Raw genomic sequence first — 24,533 nt, 5'->3', positions numbered from 1 at the left:
TATTTTAAGCATATTGAAAGGCCATATTACGGTGGCCTGAGTTACCAACTCATCATCTTTTTCAAATTCTTTAATTTTACTATTACTTCAAATTAATCTATGAAAAACATATAAAATCACTTCCAATGGCTTCCAATCAATAATGGAGGCACTCCATAAAATAAAAAGTTGTACAAAACTCAATTTAGATGATCTTCCTTTAGATATGGGGCTAAGAAAGAAAATTTTTGAATATCATCCTAATGATATAAACAAAGTTCAAAGAGCCTACTTGCAAAAAGGTATTTGTCAACCTCATGATTATAATTTTCCACAAAGAAAGATTGGGAATGTATATCGATGATTTGTCCCAATTTGGTTCAAGAAGCATGGTTATTGGTTAGAGTATAGTAAGGATGACGATTCAACATTCTGCTTATATTGCTATCTCTATAAGCCGAATATAAGAAATCAAGCAAGTGGTGATTATTTTGTTGGCATGGGATTTAACAATTGGACGAATAAAAAAAAGATTCGAGATTCATGTTGGAGGTCCTAATAGTGCTCACAACCAAGCCTGGAGGAAATACCAAGATTTGATGAATCAAAGGCAACACATTGAAGTTGCTTATGCCAGAATTTCAAATCAAGCTAAAAAAGATTATCAAACCTGATTGACTGCAACTGTTGATTGTATTCGTTTTCTTTTGTGTCAAGAACTAACATTTCATGGTCGTGATGAATATAAGGATTCAAAGAATCAATGAAACTTTCTTGAGCTTCTATGGTTTCTTGCTAATCATAATCAAGGAATCAAAGATGTTTTAGACAAATATCCCGGTAATTTAAAAATTATAGTTTATGACATTCAAGAAGATATTGTACGTGTTGCTGCAATAAAAACCACCAATATAATCTTGAATGATCTTGGTTGTGAGTTCTTTGCTATTTTAAATGATAAGTTTCACAATTTATTAGTTAAAAAGGAAATGGTTATTGTTCTACACTATAGATGTGAATGGATGTGTTATTAAACGCTTTTCTTGGTATTATGCATGTTAATAACACAATTGTTCTACCGTTTAAGGAGGCAATTGAAGCATTATTTGCCAAACATTGACTTAGTATATCACATCTGCATGACAAGGCTATGATGAAGCTAGTAACATGCAAGGTGAATTTAATGACTTGAAAGCTTTCATAATGAAGGAGAATCCATCCACATATTATATTCATTGTTTTGCCCATCAATTGCAACTAGCACTTGTTGGTGTGGAAAAAAACCATGCTCATATTGCTTTTTTATTCAATGTGGTTTCTAGTTTGACAAATGTTGTGAGAGCCTCATGCAAGAAAAGAGATATTCTTCACGAGAAGCAATATAGCAATATAGTTGAAGCACTTAATAATGGTGATATTCAAGTACCACTTGAGGTTTACATCAAGAAACTATGCTTTGAAGAGTCAATTATATGAATCTTTGGTAAATCTAATTATATTGTTTGCCTCCGTTGTTGATGTGCTTGAGGTCCTTGTTGAAGAAGGTGTAAATTCAAAACAAATGGGCGAAGTTTTTACACTTCTCAACTCGGTACAATCTTATAAATTTGTGAGAATATAATAGGAATCACAAATAAATTATCTCAAGCATTATAAAGAAAATATGGAGATATCATAAATGCGATGACTTTAGTTAAAGTTTCGAAACAAGTTGAAATGATGAGGGATGACGGATGTGAATCTTTAGTTGATGAGAGTTCTCCCTTTTGTGAAAGACATAGCATTGATATTCCAAAAATGAATGATATGTTTGTCATTCATGATTGATCAAGACGTAATCCTTAACAATTAACATCATTACTAAGCTGAGTTGTTTTATACAAAAATTAACATGCAATTTCAAGAGCTTAATAATCATTTACCGAGGTAAACACAAAGTTACCTCTTTGTATTGCATGTTTGAATCCAAGAGAATCTATTCACTTTTAATAAGCAGAAGTTGATTTGTCTGCTTCTTCATGGTTGAGCTTGTAGCACTTGATCATCAACTTAAAACTTGCATTCTTGACATGATATTTTTATTATCAGGAGAGATCGAGGCAGTTGAATAAAGTCAAAAAGCAAAATGACGGGTAATTAACAATCCTTATTATAATTAATAACAATAATCTCTTTTTAAAAAAATAAAAATAAACTAAACTAAAATAAAATAAAAATTAACATGAAATTGGAGTGTCCTTCAAAAACTTTTTTAAGTCGTAATATTTTATTTGGATTTGATTTCCAATCTGCATACATCTACAAACAGGTTAACAGACAGCATTCTAAAAATATTCATATGTATTCTTTTATTTAATGCTTTTTGTTATTGTTTTGATTTTATCACAATTGCTTGCTTTCCCTCCTTATTTGTAACAATCTTAACAGAATTGTGTTTTATTTTTGGCCAAAACCACGTATTTTAGACCTTCAGAATACACAAGGCTACACTATGCGAGCCTAAGGGATCATAATCCAAAACAATATCCAAAGACGAAGCAGATATGAAAAAAAGTGGCCGCTTGGATGTTCATGTAAATTCAATCTCTCGTCGTGCAATTCGTGCAATTCCTGTTGGGAGCAAGAGTCACTATTTTGGAAAACTTAAAAAATGCCCTTGTATCAAACAGTCTCTATTGCAATTGTATTTACTGCCAGAAGAAGTGGTTCACTGAGGTTCTGATAATTGTAACCGAGGCGGAAGGTTATCAGCCACCCTCATTGGCTTCCAATCAGATTCTTCCTTTGTCTGTCTAAGAGCAACAAAGTGAAGAGCATCGCTCCTGACCTGATAAATATGACAAGCCCATGGGTATGAATCTGGAGCAGACCAAACTTTCTGCTCTTCAAATTCTGTTTCCTCCACTAGTGACTCCGCTACACAGTATACCGAACAAGGTTCTGGCTCCTCAAAGTTGGAAACAGCAACACATCCAGGAGATACATATCCTTCTGGAGCCCGTGGATGCCAAACAGATACTGGAGCTTTGTAGTCATCCTGACAATTCCTCCACACCTGCACATCTCCAGGTTATGCATATTTTATGGCAAATGATTGCTCATGTTCTGCTCATAGACATCAGAATTGGTTGCTATAAACTTGAAATGCATGGAATACCATAACAAACACAAAATTATTAGCCATTCTTCAAATTCTTTAGCCAAACCCCTTTGTTAACCAATAACAAGAAAAATGCCACCTACCTGAATGGGTTTGCACTTTGAACAAAAATTGAACCCCCCTAACGCTCTTGGATCAATCAAACCACAATTAAGGTTGTGATATTTGACTTAACAATGAGTAGGAAGCAGGAAAAACTACATGCAAGATATTACTTCGCAGAAAAAATACACTCTTTAAACGAACCAACTCATGCCATGTGGGTTTTGTCCCCTTAAATGTACTCTTCACCTTCTTTAGCAAACAATACCTTCACTAGAATCTGACCAAGCCAGTTGTAAGATTCTATAAAATAGGGCTCACACTTGGTTGATAATTTTTGTTAATGAAATGGATGGAAGCTTCTTACCAGGTCATAACCCAGAGGAAGTGCAAACAGTCCGTCAGTGTTCCGATAAACAGCAGCCACGTTTGGAGGATGGCCACCAACATGAGCTATGTCCCCAATGGAGATATACCTGCAAGGAAAGTGACATTTCTGGTTCAAAATAGACTGAAAAAAATAACATCATCTGAAGGCAAAAACTGTGAAACATGAACAAGGGTAAGAAAAGGCGGCCTCCTGAAAACAAAAATTTTATATGGAACATCCTGAAACAGACAATAAAAAGCAGTGTTAATTTAATTCAACTTCCTGGTCATTTATTTCATGTTTCGGTTTTGTGATAAAATTTGTTAAAACCTTTCACTTTAACAAAGCATTACCCAAGAAAATATGGTTCCAGGGAAATCAATACCAAGACACCCCAGCCCCTTCCAATGTCCTTGCATGGAAGCTCACCATTAACAACAAAAATAAACTCTTGAATAAGAATAAAAAGAAACTGCAACCACACGTTGCTTATCAATTTTTCATTTACTGGGTATATGATATCTCAAAAGGGAGTTTATTATACCTTGTATTTCTCATCCACAATGAATTATGGAGCACGAAATCTTAGTTACCCATTTCAACAGAACAATGTTCTCTATTCCTAAACAGAGGGTTGAAATAATTATTAAGCAAACACCTAATAGTTTGATGTAACCCACATTGTAAGATGTTGAAGTGTGACATGCTGAAGTAGCAAGTTGAAGAAAACAGCTATTAGTGGCAATATGGGATTTCCAAGAATATAAAGTAAAAACCAGAATTACCCGTCTGGACAAATGGGTCTCCAAATGCTACCTATTCCACCGTCTTCTGTAACCTGAAAAACCAGGTGAAGTTTTGTATTTATATGCAACATGGACAAATTTAAATCAACAATCAGGCATAGCTTGATAATTTAGAAGCACCTGCTTCCTATATAGTTTGCACCGGCCTTTAGATTCTTGTTCACTGCTCCAAATCTTCAAAAAGTTGATTGCATGTTTAACAAATCTCCCTTCATCAGATGCATAATTTGATGAAGATAGCTCTCTTGATTTGATAATAGCTTTATTTGGATTATGTGGTTCTCTACCATCAGCTTCACTCCAAGCAAAATAGACATGTCTCTGGCTTGAAGGAACCTAAACAGGCAAAACACAATCAGAATTATGTATATGCAGTCTAACATTACGTTTCAATTTCAATGATTTTTTTAACAAAATTAATGATTTACACAAGACTACCTTTAGAACAAGGGTTTTCATGTCAAACTTGTATGCTTTCCACACTCTACGTACAACTGAACAGATCTTAGTAGCTTGGGCTTCCATGTCTTCTGATTCTTCTCCAACATTGCACTTTATGACCCGGACAAAATTTTCTGATCTCTTAAAACTCTTAAGATGGAGGAGCAAGTGAGAAGGTTGGTGACAGCCTGCTTTTGCCAACTCCAGGGCCATAAGCTCTTCCCATGCCACATCCCACATGATTTTGGAAGGTTTCTTATCTATCTTGTCTAGATCAAAGCACTAAACACAAGAGGAGAGAAACAGAAGTGTGTCAGATTAGCATGATAACTAGGAAGGACGTTAACTATTAAGATGACTAGCAAGCAATGAATTAAGATTCATGAGACAAACCCGCAGCAGCATGACTCGTTTGTTCGTCACTAGAACAATCTTTTGATAAGGAACGAAAAAATGGTCTTTATAGTAATCAGACCATGCAAATTTTGAGGGCTCCTTGAATATTTCAGTACAGCCAAAATGTCGACTTGCTTCAGCAAGGTAAAGTATCATCTGGGAACCAAAATAAGAAAGTTAAGAAACATATCATCAAGAATTGTGTTAGCAAGTTTTCCTCATTAGATAATCCAAGAACTAGGACTAGGACACTTCAGATTTAATTTATAGACATTTAATTACGAGTTCTGACCATCCTCTCAATAAGCTTCATGCAGGACTTTAATTCCATCAATTGGATGAAAAGTTCTACCTCCTATTTTTTCAATCTGGCAATGGGAGAAAAGGTTATATTTTGGATCTCCCTCGCTCACACATGAACATGCATGTTCCTGGCCACCATTAAATTCCTCTCAATTCTTTCAAGAGACGGTCCGCCCAGTGAACAGTAATTTATGGTGGCCATGACAATTGTGACCTTGTTGAGACGCGCTCATGTTTACTATATTCAAATTCTAGACTGGTAGATCATGTGAACTGCATACAGAAATAAGCACAACATGTGTAACACTTCTACTATAATGAACAGGTGGGCTAAATTAGAATGATATGCGGTCTCCAAGTGGAAATCTAATTTTGTGCTAAAATGTTTTATCTTGTGAGTGTTGATCATTGAAGTACCAGTAAAGATGATACTTTTTCACTCCATATCTTCATTATATTTGGGTAAAATAATCTGTTTTTCAGTACAAAGATAGTCAGACAATGCGCAAACATAGAAAAAGGAAAGGAAGATCGAGTACAACGACAAATTCCAAAAACATTTACATATAGGTTACCACTTAACTTAACATTTACATATAGGTTACCACTTAACTTTGCAATAAAAAAGACTAGTTTGATTCCCTGTGCTACGCTGTGGGATAGAGCATTTTTTCTCAATGCAAAAAGAGTGCTGGCATTGAAGTTTTTTACCATTAAGAAAATTTTTACTGCAAACTGAGTTTGTACATGCATTCAATAAAATAAATCGAGAATTATAAATGCTAATAAATGATAACAAATTTGTTGATTATCGACCTAAAAGCCTCGACTCACAATAAGCTAAGATAAAAATGTTATTTCTTGAAAAAACAAAAGGCACAGAATATTTCTTTCAGTTTGTAATGGGTCTCAAAAGTTTTATTAGTTTGAATCAATAAAATTAAATTTTATTTTGCTAAATTGAGCATTATATAAACATCAAAAGTGCTCATGATCTCAAAGGCCTGGCAACCAGAGAGCAAGCTAACCAAAAAAAAAAAAAACATCAAACTCAATTTCAAGTCAACTTAATATTGAAAGATTAAATTGGGAATAAAAAAAAGTCAAGCGACAAAAAATTAAATAAAAAAAAAAGTCTTGACTTAATGTGGGTAACTATTGCAACCGATAGTGGATTGTCATTCTTCTTTGTTGTATTTTCATCAAAAAATATTTCTTCCATCTCGTATTGCCTTGTTTGTTTATTATTTTAAACACCATTTCATGGTCTACCAAACATTAATTTTGTGAAACTGTATAACAATTTTTAAATGCAAAGCAATAGGACCCAAAAGATAAAGAAAAAAAAAAGATGCAGGTGAAAAAAAATATTTGAGGTTTATTAAATGGGAAGCAAAAGGACCCAATTAAAAAAAAAAAAACTTGGAATGAAAAAAAGAAGAGTTGGGGCTATTCATTGTTCATATGAACAGTGTTTCCACCCCAAGTTTTTAATTGTATTGATAGTAAGCATAAGAATATGATAGTTTTCAAGTCGTGTTCCATAGCTAATGCAAAAGGTAAAATTTACTAAAAGCATAATAAATTTTATATCTTTGAAAGATTCAAATTTATTTATTTTTAATCTGAGACACCTGGCCAATATCATCATGCAGAGGTTATCAATTTACTTAAATGGTGAATAACAAAATCCTCCACCACCCCTTATCTTTTCATTCTAACATGTTTTCATTGATAAGTAATACCAAGTAATATTGAATCCACCCATCCACCCATTTCATTCTAGCATACACAAGAATCGTCACCTTATCAAATATTCCAAACCGTGTCAAATATTTTAAATCACTTTAAACTTGTCAAAGGCTTATGAAAGTGAAACCTAACAATTTTAAAATTTATAACGTCTGATAAATTTATTTTCCTTGATCTATAACCTTTCATTCTACTTGGCTAAAGATAAAAAACTCTCTCACAACAGCTTTAAATATAAGCAATAGAAACTGTACCTGACCAGAAGCCTCTTTCTCAGAATACTCTCTCAGAATACCATCAGCACGAATAGCCCGTGGGTTTCTGAACCTCTGGGGAGTGGTCTTGTTATTAAGAGCCCCTAAACATTTTGAGCAACTAGCACCTATTCCATCAACAGTCAAGGAGAAAAAATCTAGTGCCCCACTAACAGGTTGCACAATAAATCCTATGAAGGCACGCCCCAGTCCATGAGCCAGTCCTAAGAATCCATTCTGTCTGGCACTCTCCACAGGCTTTGTCAGAACTCCAGATACCCCAAAGGCAACACCTTGTGCAAAAGCTTCTGTTCCTTGAATAATTCCATCACCTACCCCAGTGATTCTTCGTGACTCAACCTGTTTGAGTGCCAAGACCTTGTTTACAATTCCAGAATACACAAATAAAGTTTCTTGATTAAACAAAGTAAACACACACCTGCTTCGAGCGTAATTGAAGAAACTGTCCATCAGTTGAAAGCTCGGCAAACCCTTTACTAAGAGAAGACAATGTGGAACTTGTCATACCAAGTACATCTACAGAAAATATCAGATGTAAAGGATTATGTATCAGATCTCTCCAAATACGATTTTGAATGGCAGGAGCAATGGAACTCTTTCGCATGAACCTGTCCCTATGCATCACTCTCCTGAGATGCACCTGAATTGAAGATATCAAAATGTTATATCTCATTTCCAAAAAAGTGCTGCAGTTTATCTTCATGTTATTTGAAGACAGAAAATCTTGCAGCTTACAATGAGAAACAGTTGACTTGGAAGTTACCACTACTTTTAATTAAAAGTCAATCATCCAACCTGAATTTTGAGTGCATTTCCAACAGCAGACAGTATTGGGCTCCATACACCTAGAACCCCATGAGGTCTCTGAGATGGTTCTGTCTCCAGGGAAACCTTCAGCCTTATTTCTGAAACATCAATTAACCTGTAAAGACCATAAAGGGAGAAAATTTATAGCTTTGAATCAAGTCCAAAGAACATTCAAAGTATAGAAGATTCCATGGGGAAGAACGAAAACCTTTTCACTCTACAAAAATAAACATGTATGCTTGTGAATACCTTGCATGATTGTGCTAATATATGAATGGTAACTACAGTTGCACTGGCTTATCACATCATGACATTTGTGAATGGAGTCAAATTTGCTCTACTAAATCAAAAGCAGCCAGCATTCCTCACAAGAATTTTCAATAGCTACACAAACTCATCAATTCAATTACAGTAAAGGATATATGATAAGTGCAAATATTAGGGAAGATTATCAAACATATGAAGTGATGATCCCAATTGAAGTAATAGGAACCATGAGTTTTACAAAAACCACACCAAACATGAATAAACAGACACCAATGCTTTGAAGCCAGAGTCCAATATGCTTGGTTTCTTGAACAAAAGAGAATGTGAAGGGTTGACAAATGACTAGTAATTTTTAACGGGTTCAGTTAAGGAAAAAAAACATATTTGAATGTGCGTGTTAACGTTGGAAAGAGGCCAAAATCAGGAAAATATCAGCAAAACCATCGCTTCATCATCTTTTCCCAACAAAGAGTTTCACACCCCTAAATTTAATACACATCAATGTTATTAAGATGGCCAAAACTTCAGACATCAAAATAAAAAATGCACTATCAGATATCAGAAGATACAGGTGAAGAAACTAGAAATTCCAGGCAACATAGACTCCTAGGCAAAACTAAGCCAAGACTTTTAGAGTAGAAAATGTAAATCAATCTTTCATTCAGCATTGCAGTAACAATGCACTCTCCCACTTGCAGCTATGATGGGAAATGAAAATCTCACCCTATATGTATCTCTGGATCAACTTCTGTGACGTTAGAACTTTGGGGTACACGATCTAGCTGAAGATTGTTATAGAAATCCACCAATGCCCAGATAATTGGTTCATGAATATTAAGCCTCCAAACCTTATCAGTAACCTGGCATGTCCATGAAGATATTAAATTAGATCATACTGTTCTCCTAAGCACAGTATCATATACATTTCAAGTATCACTTTCACGAAGCATTACCCGTATATATAAACGTGGGTAGACCTGGATGCCATCAGTGCTCTCATTGCGTATTGTAAAAGTCATCTTAAATACAGGATGATGGGTATCAGTGGTCTGCTCGGGTGCAAACAGCACTGGCATCAATGTTAGAGGGAGTTGATTATCAATCTGCAAATTACCTAGTATGAGCTTGAACCTGCCACAAATGCACATATTCAGATCCTTTAGTTCAAGCACCAATTTCAATATGAGGAGATTCAAGGGGTGTAAAGTTGGAAGTTATTTAAAGGTTTCTGAGGTTATGCTAATTAATAAACAGATGTATAATCATGAAGATCTACAGACACAAAAATTGAAAGCAATTTTGCCCCCTCTCTGGTCTCCCCCCAGATTCAAAAAATCCATTTAATTTATTAAAATGATTCACATAAATACAGCAAGTGATGTTCAATAATTGCACATGGAAAAAACAACAATTTTTGAACATCATGAGAAATACCTGCTTGTAGACCCACCATCATAGCCAGTTGAATATGATACAAATACTCTCTCCAAGTACATGTAAGAGAGCTCTTTTGGTCTATGATCCACAACAGAAATCCCAACCACTCCCAGCTCGACTATAAGCTCTATAGGCGCTGCAGCATTTTGCATCGCGCTCTGCACATGTGAGGTTCCCCAGTTTCCAGCAGGTGTCAGAGACATGCTTTCTTCACGTGAAGTTGAACCTTGATAATTAGTGAACCTCCCAACCTTGACATCTCCCATTTCTACAACATGAAACTGCAATCCTAATTCAGCATCTTCTGCAGAAGATATCCCAGTCCCTTCCATATCAAGTTTCCAAATACTATTTCTACTGTCACTATCAACCATGGCATCAACAATTTTTTGACCATATGGATCTTCCCAAGCAAATTTCTTTGTTGAAAGAGGTTCCAACTTAATCCAGGCATTGTCTCCAAACCCAGATTGCCGAATGCTTATCATCTTGTCAGTTCTGTTCTCAATTCTGTTAAATGAAAGTTGCAAGTCAGCCACAGCATGGATAGGTGACATATGTGCAGGTGCTTTGAGAAATGCAACATAACTACCTGATGGGACCATCTGATGATCCGGGGCGGAATACAACTATAAAACGTGATCCTTCTTCATATCCTCGTATTTCTGTCCTAAAAAATCTCCAACTATGATTTTGACCCCTCAAAACCAGAAAGATAGTGTCCTCTTTTGAAATTTGAACTGGAAACGACCATTCTGTATCTTGCAGCCGAACCTAGGAATCGCGAAATATGTAACTTGACCAGAAAATAAATATAGCTCACCACACTATTTAATTAAGTTTTAATTTCATATGTGCTGGTTTGAAAACTATGCACTCCCTTTTGCGAGGAACACAAAATCATAAGTGTCCAGTTCGCCTGTTGCTAGACCTTCAAAAGATCCTAAAGGTGCTATTTTTCCATGCAACATTTCATGTACAAAACTGCTGTCTTGAATATAGGGATAAGAAACCGGGAAATATAATTGATTTTTAGGAAACACAAGATAACATTCGCTGGTTTTATGATAGAATAGACCACTGTTGAGGTTCTCCCTATCCCCTAAATATACCGTCTTTTTTAGCAGTAAAATTCTAAAACCACCCCCAAACTTGTGAAGCAATTGAATAGTTATAAAACTTCTTTTTATCTATTCTGTCCCTCAAAGTTACAACATCATTTGCGATTAACAAAAATTGAAGATATGGCATGCATTAATTGTAAACAAGCAGTTTCTTTACAATTTTCCATATCAGTGTTTTTCTTTGATTGTGGAAGCTTTAATTTGAAGATTATAAAAATAATAAAACAGCTAAATGACATAAATGAAAAACATAGGGACTAAATTGAAAATTTATCGAAGTTCAAGGACTACTGTATATAGCAGGTATATAGACAAATTTAACAGAAGAAATAAAGAAAAACATCACTGATATTTTGACAAAAATGATTGGAAGGGATATTTGAAAATCTAAGTATTCTTATATGTTGCTTGACGGATCATTTAGTTTAAAAATTAGTCTACCTAGATCGTCCATCATATTAGTTATTAGTTACACGGTTTATTGGATACTGGTGTATATACAGAAAATACCAATCAAATCAATGAAAGGGATTTACCAATTTAAATATAAAAAATCTAACTGAATAACTTAAAATGATATGGTGCTGCAATATAATATTATTAACAGTACAGTTAGGCCAATTTTTCACTAATTCAGCAACAATAAATCCATGGAATGAGAAGGGTAGAATAAAAAAATTTCTACAAAAACTACATACTTATCAAAATTTCTTCTAGGTATCCCTACTTGCATTTTATTTTCTATTTGAATTCTTGTACATTTAAAATAACAATAAATTATGTGCATTTGTTTACAAAATATTGATCACTGATTTGGCAATGCACTTGATTGATCATTTTTCATAAATTAAGACACTCAGCTAGAAAAACTATAGGAATTCAAATAGAAATTTTGACAAAGTACATGCACCACAATTGCGATTAAATCAAATGATAAATGATAAACATACTACAATCATACAAACATGGAAAAATCATGCTTCTGGTTAAGCTCCATAAACAACCAATGTCAACATATATAGATCCTCAGAACATGTTATTAGAAACTAAATATGAAATTTGCATTAAAGAAGTATGCCAAGATGAGAGACAAGTAGTGGAACAATAATGCATCCCAAATTTTGATTCTACCCTTCTCATAATTCTGATGGTTCAAGATTAGCCTTTTGAACTTACTCAAGAAATGACTTGCAGATAAAGTGGCTTTACTCTTTTGAAATTGAGGAACACCTGATAATAGGCATGATGTTTCTCAATTCAAGAAAAATTCTATTTTCTCCTTGGGTGAATATGACAAAGAAAGTTTGATCATTGTTTTCAGTCGCTAAAAAAACTGAGTTGAATGGTTCAATGGTTTTGGTTTAGTTGAATCTAGAAGAGTCGTACACTAAATACCCTTTCAGGAGACATTCTCAACTTCTGAAGCACACCATTTCATAATAAAAATAAAATGAAGAAAAGAACAGTGCATGTAGAAAAATTATCAATTAGGAGATATCATATCTATTTCCTCCACAAGTAAAATTCCTCATCTCCACAGAAATCAATAAATATTAACTGTTAGAATTCTGAAGGCAATCCACTAACCTGGATTTTATCAGTTTCAGTGGTTTTGCGGTATGCAAAGGCAATTCTTGAATCAGATGCCCGTAGAACCTTTGGTTCATCTTCACTGTTTAGCTTAATAAACATGTCTTGACCAATTCTATTAGTAAAGGTCATGAATGGCCGAACATAAATTACCTAAAGAATAAAACGATGAGTTAACACAAATAGTTGGGAAGATTTCTGAAATTCTGTATATTATGTATTACCTTAGTAGGGACAGATTGGTAAGGACATGGTTTTGTAGAAACAAAAAGCCACATGCAGTTACCATCAGCATCGTAAGCATAGAAATCCAGAGAGCCATCCTAACAACCCAAAAAAGGTGAGATCATAACAAGGACATTAGAAATTGATAACTTGATAGATAAAACAAATTGATTACCATATCACCAAGGGGAGAAAGATCTTTAACAGGGCCAAAGTGCTGCTCCTGGTCAGATCGAGTGATAGACGCTGATAGGCCCAGCAAATTAAAGTTCAATGCCGAAGCAATTGTATGACCTTCATATATTTCCTCTTCAGTTATTTCCCCGAGAATTTCTTGATCTCTCCTTTTGGACATAAATGGAAGAGCAATTTTTCGTGGATTTTTTTCCTCCGCTAGATCTACAAGCCTAAATCTAAGTGGAGGACATCTGGTGATTGAAAACCAATAAGGAGCATAGACTCTAATGATCTTTGCTAGCAGTGGTTGTTCCTTGTCATAATTGTGATCAAGAACGAGTTGGACAATCCTGCATATTATCTGATTTGTAAGCACATATTTTTCAAAGACATTCTAGTAAAACAAATTATGCAGCATGTTTCAGAACCTTCCAGAAATTGAACTTCTTAAGCTTATTGTTTTTGATGGAAGTCCACTAGGATGAGATATAAGAACAGCTTCCTGTACAAGACATTGGTGAAAACTTCAGAAAAAACATTAATAAAATAAATCAAAGGTGATTAGTATTCAATGCTAACAAAGACAGTGATATAGCAACAAGTCAACGAGACTAATATGCTTGTAGGAAATCTTACATGCATCGGAACCCATCCTTTTTGTGGAAGTAGTGAAAGGAATAAAGGCTTTCTTATGTCAGCAGTGTGAACCTTCACTGTTTCTCCAGGAGAAAATACTCCCCTAGCACATGCTACAAAATGACCACGTGGTTGCATATTGAGTACAGAGTATTCAGCTGCCAAGGGAAGGCAATTGCTAAAAGTTAATGGAGATTTGACCACAAGACACCAATCCTCGATAGGATCACAACGAATGTCTTTTGCAATCTCTGTGGCTTGTATGCTTACGCAAAACCACAATTTATGGGAACCCTTTGAAGAGGTACCACTTATCTGGCTGCAGTACAATAGTTCTTCAGACTCTGTGAGAGATGATATACATATTCCAGAATCTTTTGGCTCACCAAAACCCTCAGGTTGTCCAGGCTTATCCACCATATAACTCCATGAATATTCATCATGAGTACTAACATTTGAAGGCTTTAATTGCAATATATACACACCAGATTGTGTCAAGGCTGGTAAAGGAAGAGGCATAGAATCTCCAGGCTTCAGTGATCCAACGGATACTTCCTGCTTTACATCATACAAAATTTGTTTCCTGGTCCTAATCCATCTCCTTTGCCTTGCATGGTTCGCAAATTCTAAAGGATTAGATGACTCAGGCCACTTAAGGCTCTCAACATCTGGAGAATATACCCAACCATCAGCATCATTGACGGACAAGGTATCCAAATGCCAATCCTCAGTCCATTCCCAGCCTGATGGTAATCCAACTCTAGAGATTTCCTGTGTGATTAACAGGTATTAGAAGTAAGATAATGGCATCAAGACAGTAATTCAAACTTTGCTAAATATGACAAAATCAGAAGGTCCAAGAACAGAAAGGGTTTTAAGCTTTCGAACTTCCAAATTACATAAAAGTTCAGTTCAGCTATTATTCAATTTGTTTCGCAATATTTTACAAGGTAACTGAAGTTATGTCTTGATGGTGCCTGGAAGAGAGTTATGCTTACATTGTTTGAGGTATTCTTTCAAGCCCTAACATTATTGGTATACTTGGTAATCTTTTGTCAACAACAACGATTTTCTGATTTTGTGAATCATTTATTTTTCACGCACAAAATGAAAAGTCAATTCTGTAATTGTTACCATATCCTTAATGGCAAGTCCTTGGTCCCTTTGTTGGTACATAAATATTCACTATTACTTATCAAATACATAAACAAACATGTAGGAGGCACACAGAAAACAAACAACTATTCATCATCACTCACTTGATTGTGATCTCCACCATCTGAATAATTTGAGTAGCCAACCCAGCCAAGAGATGGGTTGTAGTTTTCGGTTTCAAAAATCTCATCTGTCTGCACTGTGCTACCATCAATCTGTAAACCTTCAGGTTTGCTTGCAATACTCAGTGACCTGATGTTCCTGATGTTTTCCTTTGAAGTTTTGGGCACAAGGCATAACTCAAGTATAAAATCTGTGTTGTTACGCACCGAAACAAGAGACCTCATGTTCACATATATATTGCCATCCCTTACACTTACTTCACTGGCAATTACGTCATTTCCTAACCGCCAACAAGCAGCAGGTGCAGCATAGTGTAGCCTCACAGTAGTCCAAGGCCCTTCCATGCTAGGACTAATCTGAATAAATCCAGATTTTCTTTTGCCAATAAAAACTTCATCTTTGTCCATGGCTTCAGACCTGGGTGACAAGAGTACAGCACATCTTATTCTCCCAGATGACTTCGTGTGTTCATCTCCTTGAGTCATAGTCTGTTTCAATATCATTAGCATCAGAATTAACTAAGGATCCTACGATAATTTCCACAAGACCAACAAAAGAAATGAAAATATTAAGATATGAAAGGCGGCATTCACCATAGAATTGGATGAAGATAAATCAATCCAGGTTAAGTAATTCAGATAATCAAACTGATAAGAGCTTTCTTTGATGTTTCCAGCTATCTGATTCAAGGGAGCTGAAAAGAATCCAACAGTATCACCTGTGAAATCAAAGAGCAAGTTAATAATGAAGAGGCCTAGTGTGTATTCAGCTACAAGATCTATTTAGTCCGTCACCTGCAAATGCTATTATTGGAATTGAATATTTTTCCCAACAGAACAGTGACCTTAAAGCTATGGGGAAATAGACAAGATGAATAAATATCATACGAAAATACACAGATGTACCTTTTCCCAAATCAGTCACAATTAGCTCCAGCAAGTACTTGTCCTGTTCATGTTTTGAAATGAGAATATATTATATCATCTTTCTAGAAGGGAGAAAGAACAATATACAGAATAAATGCAATTGTCACCAAAAGGACATCAACTAGACATTTAAACATCATGTCACAAAAACACCTCTCCAAAAAAAAAAAAAATATCTGCAACCACATGAAGTTTTCAGGACTTTCATCAACATCCATTACAAAGAGAACATAGAAACAAATTCAGATGTAAATGCGCGCATCAACAACCATATTATGAATGCCAACTGAAAGAATTAGCTGTTGCAATTGATAAACCAATCAAAGGTTATCTTACCAGGAGTAACTTAGTAAACAATAATACAACAAGGAGAAGAAAGCACACATGAAAATAGGTGATTTGACCAACAATTGACCATTAGCACAATAACATTCAGGACACAACAATACAAATTGAATAAAGAAGTAAAGGCTATGGTGTACCCATGTCAATCAATGGTAAGTTGTTCAATTATGAAAATGGATTAAATGGAAATATGAACATATATGTGGCGGTACAGGAACAAAAGAAATTAATGCAATTGAACTACCCCCCAAACCTCCACCCCCACCACCACCAATGAGAAAATAAAACTCAACACAGCGAAAATTATAAGCTAAGATGGCCCTGTAAAACAAAACTCCAAACACCTGACCATGAATTACATAAATTATGTGTTGATTCAAGTTTTCAAATTACAGTGATGAGAATTTGCAAGACCAAAAAAACCTAGTGACTAGTAGAGGAAATAACAAAAGGTAAAACATGTGGCGCTGTAAACCCTGTCGAGTTTGATTGACCTGTATGGTAATATAATTAGCATGTCCTCATTTAAAGGTGCGCATTAACATGGTTGTTAGACTACAAAGACTGACTATCCAATTTTATAGGATGTCCTCAAAAGATCAACAAGAATAGAGCGGTACATGTTGAAGGATACGACAAAACAAAAAGGGAAAAAAGAAAATGAGTTCAATTATCTTTTCTTCCTCGGGAAAATTGCATGAGGTAGGAAAGGCAGAATTATCGTCTTTGAAAAGAGTTTAAACCAAGATACAGAAATATTCCACTGAATCCATCAAATTTCAATAGTTGACAGGAAAGAGATTTACAAACTGGAATTCAATAAGAAAACAAGTAATATTCCATACCGGGGAATCAACTTTAAAGAAAAATATTTCACTCCAGTTGACCAATTGCTGCTCATCAGACAAGAAGTTTGAAATGCTTCCACTTGTACGTGCACTTTGTTGATGAAGCAATGATTCACTACCAAGGTTTTGGTTTGGTGTAAGACGGAGTGCTACAACGTATAGATTAGAAGTCAACCCCCTAACTCTTGGCAACTACATCAGAACATTAAAACAATTGGATGGTTAAAATACATGAAAACACTTAGAATATTAATCACAGTATAACAAAAGGATCATAGTCACCTCTACACAGGGAGGTGTTAAATGAACGGAATAAACAGATTCATTCACAAAACATTTAAATACAGACTCCAGGTAATCAAAGCCAATATTAACCAGCATTTCAATCAATTCCTTAAAGAAATGTTTTGACATGGTTTGTTTAGAATAATGATTGTCACCAGCTAAATAGATTCTGTACTTATGAATGCAGATTTCCTAGAACTTCCATAACCCAATCGAGGATGCTAGAGCTCTACGAAAACAATTTGAACCGTATATGCCCTCTCATCTTATCCTTTGAGTAAATATGGCAATTTACTTGGTTCCTAGAGAGCATAAAAGGAAAACTATGTGATGGTCAAATCCAGCATGCACAAATCACACAATGTGCAAAGTCTGTAAACTACAAGTTGGATCTTTAGAAGCAGTCCTATTAAATGCTACCCTATTATAAACCAAGCTAGCAATCTTATCAAGGAGAATGGATAATCAAAATAGAAAATCACATGAAAATCAAGAAGGTTAATTTACTCCATAGCATCACCATTAGTTAAAACAGTTTCACATGAAATGAAGTCAAGTAGTCTCCGAAAATCAGACCATGTCACTGGGAACAAGTAAGATTTTTCCTCTATGATATGAAAGAAAATAATTGTACCTCTGCATCCACTATAGCAACTGTCACCATTGTTCTATCTTTTGTGCTAAGTTTTCCTTTCAAGTGAGATTCCATCATATTTTTTGAAACAGGAACTTTCACAGGCGTCATGTCCCCAGATGGCATTCTTAACACATTCGAGAAGCCTGCATTTTCAGCTGCTCGAATAAAAATATCTTGACCAAGTTTATTTTGTGGAATTATATAATAGTTTCTCCTTTGATGGACATCAATGACAGATCTCAGACCATGTGTTGGAGAAACTGCTTCCTATTTAACAAGAGAATTCATTAGGTGATGTGTTAATTTATACAGTAAAAGCTAGCAGACACAAGAGAGAGAAGAGGAAGAAGTTACTCTTTTTTTATGATATTCATCGGCATGGCTAAGGTTGCTCCAGCTCGCATAAGCTTGGATAATCATATTAGCATTAGATACTGAAACATTTATGTTTAGATCCCTGGATGTTGTCAAGCGTAGCTGAGATGCTGCCCCTGGGGCATTAAGATCATATTGGTACCTGAAAGTAACTACAAATCAGCCATCAATTGGAAATAAAATTACTGCATTAAGATCAAAAGCCAAACAAAGAATCAAAGGAACTAGCAAAAACCAAACAAATATATAACATACACTCAGTGCAAAATTATATTAGGTTTTTCGTCTCCAAAAACAATAGGTTGGGATGACCAAACTAATCTGTTACATTGATATGCTCTCATAACACGTAAAGAAGTACATTAGCCAGTTCAGATTACTGAGGAAAATGTTTCAGGCACCACTCTTCTAGAGAAGTAATTGTCTTAATAGGACCTTTAAGATCACAAAAAAATTTAAAAAAAAATATCAGGACAACTAACTTCCAAACTTCTAAAGCATGATGAAAATAAAAAGTCAATGCTTCCACCATCACCAAAAGTAGGTTTTCATTTCAGAAGCAAGCTAAGGTAAGTGAGCCTCCCCCAAGACTTTCATATATTTTCTGGAAATTTCTACCTACAATGGATGTTTAAGGCATGTCAATGGATCATTTTACTAAAATACCACAGTAAAATTGTTTGTCGTGAATGCTATCCAAACAACAGTTATTAAGAACTACACTGAAAAGTGCCATATTAGAGTCTATTTTAATGTCCCATCATAGTTCAAATATTAAACCATGCATGCATGGAGGTTGCTATTTCCCAGACATTATATGATAACTGCTCCCTAAATAGTACTAAACAGCTTAGCATCTTCCACAACATGACCAATGCTGTTCAGAAAGAAATAAGAGCATTTAGCTTATCCCAAGAAAAAGAACTGAATGCCATCTGATAGCATTGCACATTTGTGAAGCAAAAACATGGTTTGTAGTGACTCACAGGAACATAAAGTCCCTTTGAACTAGCAATGCTTGGTATCAAGTTACGATATCTGTCCACACAAGACAAAAAAAATCAAATTTTAATTCAATTGAGATATTAGAATTACCTAAGATATCCATCTACTGACTCAACAAGGGGCTCCCACGATTCATACTTATCATTATATGATCTGGCAACCAGAGAGAAACTGGCAGTAGAATTCAAGTAGTCAGCTCTTCCATGCAAGCTGAAACCTATTCCAGTTAAATGTGCATTGAACAATGGAACCATCTGTGAATTCCACAATAGAATCAGTAAGACCATTTTGCTGAAGCTTCACAATATATATTCCAGAGGAATCAAATCAACAGGTTTAGAAAAGAATAGACTAGAATAGATTCAACACTTGACAAGACGGCCACTTTTATAGATGATTGCATTAGCGACCACACTTGCTGAGTAATAGGCCTCAAGACATGAGGTTTATAAATAACATTTTCTATTGGTATTGAAACCCTCATGGGATGAACAGAGTAAAACAGAACAATAAAGGCACTAGCATTTTGGAGAATCTGTTATTTGCATATACACTATCGAAGAAATAAGGTCCTCCATTCTAATCATCAGGAGTGCAAAGGAAAAGGACAATACTCAAAAGCTGTCATGCTAATTAAAAGAGAATTGATATTCAATCACCTGCATCCCCCATTCTTTCCAAGAACCATCTGGAGTCCTAAAGGAAGAAGTTAGACATGAAACTTCTTTTATGCAAAATTTTCAAATATTTATATTTTTATCTATTCGATTTTTGGAGATTTTTGGTCACTAGAGGAACAGAGTACAATAGATCATTTTCCATAAACTTTCTTAAAATAAGATTTAGGGTTCCAATAGTGGTACTTCCACAGTTGACAACATTTAAGCAAAGCCAAGCAAGCAAATCCAAGCAACCAAGCAAATCTTCAAGGCCAATAAAAGGCATAATGGCTATGGTAAGCAAATATAAAATGATCCTTTTATTTTTGGTTTGGATACTTGTTTCATTATTTTTAAAGAGAGCCACTTTATGAGTTCAAAAGCTTGACAAATGAATGGAAGAATGCCAAAATTAGTCAGAACTAATAGGAAAATATCCTAAATGAGACTTGTTTCTACCGGAAACAAATTCAGAGTCATGATTCACATCATTAAGTTCAGTACACTACTTTTAACTGACAAATATTTCAAATAGGCTTTGATTTATTGATAATTCAAAGGAAGCTATATAGAGGATATTTCTCACCAAACCACCATAGTCGTCAAAAATGGCTGCAGAAAACGTTCTAACTTCAGCATCTATGACAGTATCATCTGAACCGCTTGGTAAATTGGGATCTGCCAACTTCAGAGCAAACCTTCTTGGTGGTTTTTTTAAACCACTGCGGACAAGAAAGGTACCCAATTCGTTACCAACTGACCATATGCTAAATGATTCTTTTGTATACCTGGCATCAGAAGTATCCCATAGGCTTTCCTCCAAGAACCGATCCTGAGTAACCATATCGCTCCGCATGCATCTTAATTTACTGAAATCAAATTGCTTTGGTGGGCCTTTACATGCAATAGAACCTAAGGAAACAAAGCCCGGGGGAGCTTGAGGCATCCAGAAAGAAATACTGTCCATTCCCCTCTGTTTCTTAATCTGTCCAACAGGCTGGAAACTCAGAGGTGCTTTGAAAAGCACTCCATCCTCAGTATCATGAAGGACAATGCAGGTATTTGGAGGCTCATACCTAATTTCCAAATGAGCAAGGAGGTTTAACATTTTTACCTTTAACAAAAGGTTAGTGTTTGTTTTTGTGGTTGGTCCTGCTTTTCAAATTGTTTTTTATCTGAAAAAATTAAATTTGTGCTTTTCTAGGTGCTTTTCGATTGTTTTCATGTGCTTGTGTAAAAAAAAATCATTTTGATACATTTTCAGTTGAAAAATACTTTTGAAAAACAGTCTACATCACATTACCAAGCACACATCTGTAAGAGAACCACAGTTAGAGCACATACCCTGTAACAGCAATATCACCAAAATATACCATGCCATGGGGGACTACCGGACGCCATATAGATAGTTTATTCCTTGAGCTCGAACCCTGGTTCCACCATATCAACTGAAAACTGGCAACAACTTCAAAACCCCGGCCAGAGTTTACAGTTGTCGAATTTTCAGGTTGTATGTCAACGTTACCGGAAGGAGAAGCTTGTACATCTGAGCCACTGGATGCTGAAGAAGATTCTAGAAACCCAAATTTTACATCACGCAATTCATATGCTCTACCTATTAAACTGAGAGTCACAGGATCTGCTGGCAAGAAAGTACCAACAGAATTGTCCACACGCCAAAAGGCTAAAGTTGACTGGTATCTGAAATTTAAGCACAAAATTAGAACTCAACCCATTAAGAAATTAATCACAGAATAAATTTGATTAAGAAATAACAACCACCAATCATGAACATGAGGTTATTATACCAAACATGGGGCAAGACAATTAAACCAACTAACAAAGTATTGCATGTGTAATTGTGTGTGTCCTTCCAACTGTCCTATCAGGAAGTGAAATGTTAGTATATATGGTCATTATAACATAATATGATCCAAGGAGTTGGACATCAAAGACTTGAGTTTCCTGCCCGTTTATGTATTTATGTGTATGTGTGCAGTCATCTATCTATGGGCATGTTGGTTTCTACATGCATTGATCTGAATGTAAATTATGTCACAAGTTAATTACAAAAAATCACACTTACGAATTGACAGAATTGATGGTAATACAATCCCTGAGGGAACAAGAAGAAACTAGAGAAGCCGAGATGCAGAAAGCAGCAGATAGAGGGGGTTGTGTTCTTCCAGGGGACACTACACAACCCAACGCAACATAACCTTTGGGTGCTTCAGGAAACCAAATAGAACAGTAGTTGCCTTCCTTGGTAAGGAAACTATCTAGTAAGAAGCTAGAATTGGCCACATCTTGACCAGAAATTTCTTCAGAAGCTAAAGGTGGCCAGATTAGTTTGAAAGATATGGGTCTTTTGACTCTTGCAAAGTTAGTATTCACAGCGACAACTCCTTTTGTAGGCGGCTTGTCCCTGTCATGTGGAAACCAGTCGTACAATATTCAAGGCAAAGAACTAAAAGAGTGATCTCAGAAAATGAAAATGTTAAAAAGAGGTTCCACTGACAATGGTGTCAAATAGTCACCAAGAATTGCATAACCAGGTGGTGCGCAAGGTCTCCAGAAGGCATATATCTGATCAGTATATGGATCTACACAGTACAATAATAATCAGGTGATAATTCAATGGCTCAAAAAATTTCATATCTTTCCAGACATAGACTAGTTTAGCATGTACTTGTAATTGTTCCAACTTTGTCGAACTGAGAACAGGGTATTGTTTTCTTTGACGTCATCCTCAGAAATGATAAAATGTCCTCTTCAACAGCTAAAAACAGTCTCAAGATGCTGAATGTAAAGTTCATGAATATATCTGAAACAGATAGATGTATATTGGTCTTCCCAGAAGCATTTGAATATTTAACTGAGGTGTCAAAAGGTTCCAGGATTGTAATTCCATTACTCTCCATCATCAAACCAAGTACATTTGCTGTCATTTCAATCGTATTGCCCTTCAAAACAAGCCTGATAGAAGCCAAAGTACCACGAATGTTATCATTCTATCAGTTCATATGTATTTTCACCAACATCTACAAAGTTACCTTCCATACTTCAATACAAAAGGAAACTGTAGCTATAGAAAAGGGTCGATAGTGGTTCCATTTTCTTCATTCCATGAATAAATGAAACAACTCATAACATAGAGCAAGAGAATGATTCAAAAACAATCACACAACAATAGCATGAGAAATACATAAAGACCAACAAATTCTTGAAAATGACGAATAAATATATATAGAAGTTAATGAAATACAGTACATGGCAAAGCAGCAGAGACTTACTACCATCACATACAATAATAAGAATCATAATAAAAATACTGAATATTGCTTGAACATACTTTCTTCGATTGTAAGCCCACACTGGGGGCCTGCCTATCCTCAAGGCCTGAACATACTGAATAAGCATCATAACCAAAATACACAGAGTTTCTGCTACATTAATTTTATGAAGACCTTGAAAGATTTTGTAGCAATCAACAAATGAAAAGGTAATAATCAGCTCATGTTCAACACACCTGGCAAATGCATCTAATTGTGCATGCAAAAGTTTGTTGGAGAGATTTGATGGCACCCCTACATCTTTTGATGTATTATAAAAGGTAAGCTCCGGGCTAATGGCCTGCAAAGAAGCATTAGATACAAAATATCACTATAATGTGCACAACAGTGCTATATGACACATCTGCCTCCAGCTGGCATTGAGGTACCATGCTGGTTACAACAGCATTAAGAGATTAAATAAACTCAAAAAAAAAAAAAAAAACTGATCTAAGCAGAGTGACAAAGGTTCTTTGAGGGGTTTTAAAGACTAGTGCAAATTTTTTTATAAGGTTTGTTTGCATGAGCTCTGAAATAAATTTAAGTTCAGAACAATAAAGCTTTGGAGTTTGCAATGGAAGCAGCCACCCCAGCTGCCTTTTAACCCAGTCAGGTGTGTGTGTGCACATGTGATTATCTTCTGTCGGGCTGTCCCCCAGAATCAGTGACCATCTTCATAATTTATTGAACTTTGGTTAATAAGAAGTTAATTTAAAGAAGGTAAGTGGAGCTTTGATCAAGTACTTAGAGGATATATGAAACACCCAATAACAAAGTAAAAAATGAAATCAAACCTATCTTCAAATCCAAGACTCAAACTAGAAGGAGAATATGTAGGATCATATACTTAAAGCTATGAGAAGGTGGAGGTGGCACTAATTGAAAATTTTAAGGGATGGTCAAGTAAGATGGTCTGGCCATATCTGACATCAGCCTATAAGTGAACCAATGAGAAAGAGTGATCAAATTAAAGGATCAAGACAGAGTAGGTGGAAAGTAAACCAAAACAACATGCGCTCAAGTGATAAACAATGATGTAATGTTATAACAACCTTT

General features: G+C 35.4%; 1 protein-coding gene across 1 annotated transcript in view; it reads right to left on the bottom strand.

Moving 5' to 3' along the window:
* Nucleotides 1–2,301: 2,301 nt before the first annotated feature.
* The window catches only part of LOC7475694 (uncharacterized), a 41,611-nt gene continuing 19,379 nt past the window's right edge, over nt 2,302–24,533 (bottom strand). The window contains exons 34-64 of the mRNA XM_024596624.2: nt 23,675–23,778; nt 22,835–23,121; nt 22,664–22,748; nt 22,232–22,570; nt 21,490–21,846; nt 20,732–21,221; nt 19,577–19,740; nt 18,461–18,623; nt 18,104–18,373; nt 17,182–17,376; nt 15,971–16,013; nt 15,659–15,783; nt 15,047–15,553; nt 13,788–14,558; nt 13,580–13,653; nt 13,150–13,501; nt 12,974–13,072; nt 12,747–12,902; nt 10,628–10,809; nt 10,033–10,545; nt 9,552–9,729; nt 9,322–9,458; nt 8,320–8,446; nt 7,943–8,164; nt 7,504–7,863; nt 5,192–5,350; nt 4,796–5,080; nt 4,478–4,693; nt 4,337–4,389; nt 3,549–3,657; nt 2,302–3,034 (exon numbers count right to left, since the gene is read on the bottom strand). Of these exons, the coding sequence (XP_024452392.1) occupies nt 2,687–3,034; nt 3,549–3,657; nt 4,337–4,389; nt 4,478–4,693; nt 4,796–5,080; nt 5,192–5,350; nt 7,504–7,863; nt 7,943–8,164; nt 8,320–8,446; nt 9,322–9,458; nt 9,552–9,729; nt 10,033–10,545; nt 10,628–10,809; nt 12,747–12,902; nt 12,974–13,072; nt 13,150–13,501; nt 13,580–13,653; nt 13,788–14,558; nt 15,047–15,553; nt 15,659–15,783; nt 15,971–16,013; nt 17,182–17,376; nt 18,104–18,373; nt 18,461–18,623; nt 19,577–19,740; nt 20,732–21,221; nt 21,490–21,846; nt 22,232–22,570; nt 22,664–22,748; nt 22,835–23,121; nt 23,675–23,778 (7,470 nt within the window). The 3' untranslated portion in view covers nt 2,302–2,686. The remainder of the gene's footprint in view (nt 3,035–3,548; nt 3,658–4,336; nt 4,390–4,477; nt 4,694–4,795; nt 5,081–5,191; nt 5,351–7,503; nt 7,864–7,942; nt 8,165–8,319; nt 8,447–9,321; nt 9,459–9,551; nt 9,730–10,032; nt 10,546–10,627; nt 10,810–12,746; nt 12,903–12,973; nt 13,073–13,149; nt 13,502–13,579; nt 13,654–13,787; nt 14,559–15,046; nt 15,554–15,658; nt 15,784–15,970; nt 16,014–17,181; nt 17,377–18,103; nt 18,374–18,460; nt 18,624–19,576; nt 19,741–20,731; nt 21,222–21,489; nt 21,847–22,231; nt 22,571–22,663; nt 22,749–22,834; nt 23,122–23,674; nt 23,779–24,533) is intronic.

This window comes from Populus trichocarpa, chromosome 1 (genome assembly GCF_000002775.5).
Source record: "Populus trichocarpa isolate Nisqually-1 chromosome 1, P.trichocarpa_v4.1, whole genome shotgun sequence".
Classification (NCBI taxonomy): domain Eukaryota; kingdom Viridiplantae; phylum Streptophyta; class Magnoliopsida; order Malpighiales; family Salicaceae; genus Populus; species Populus trichocarpa.
Note: the sequence above shows the minus strand (reverse complement) of the source record. Positions and strands in the feature narration are given on the sequence as shown.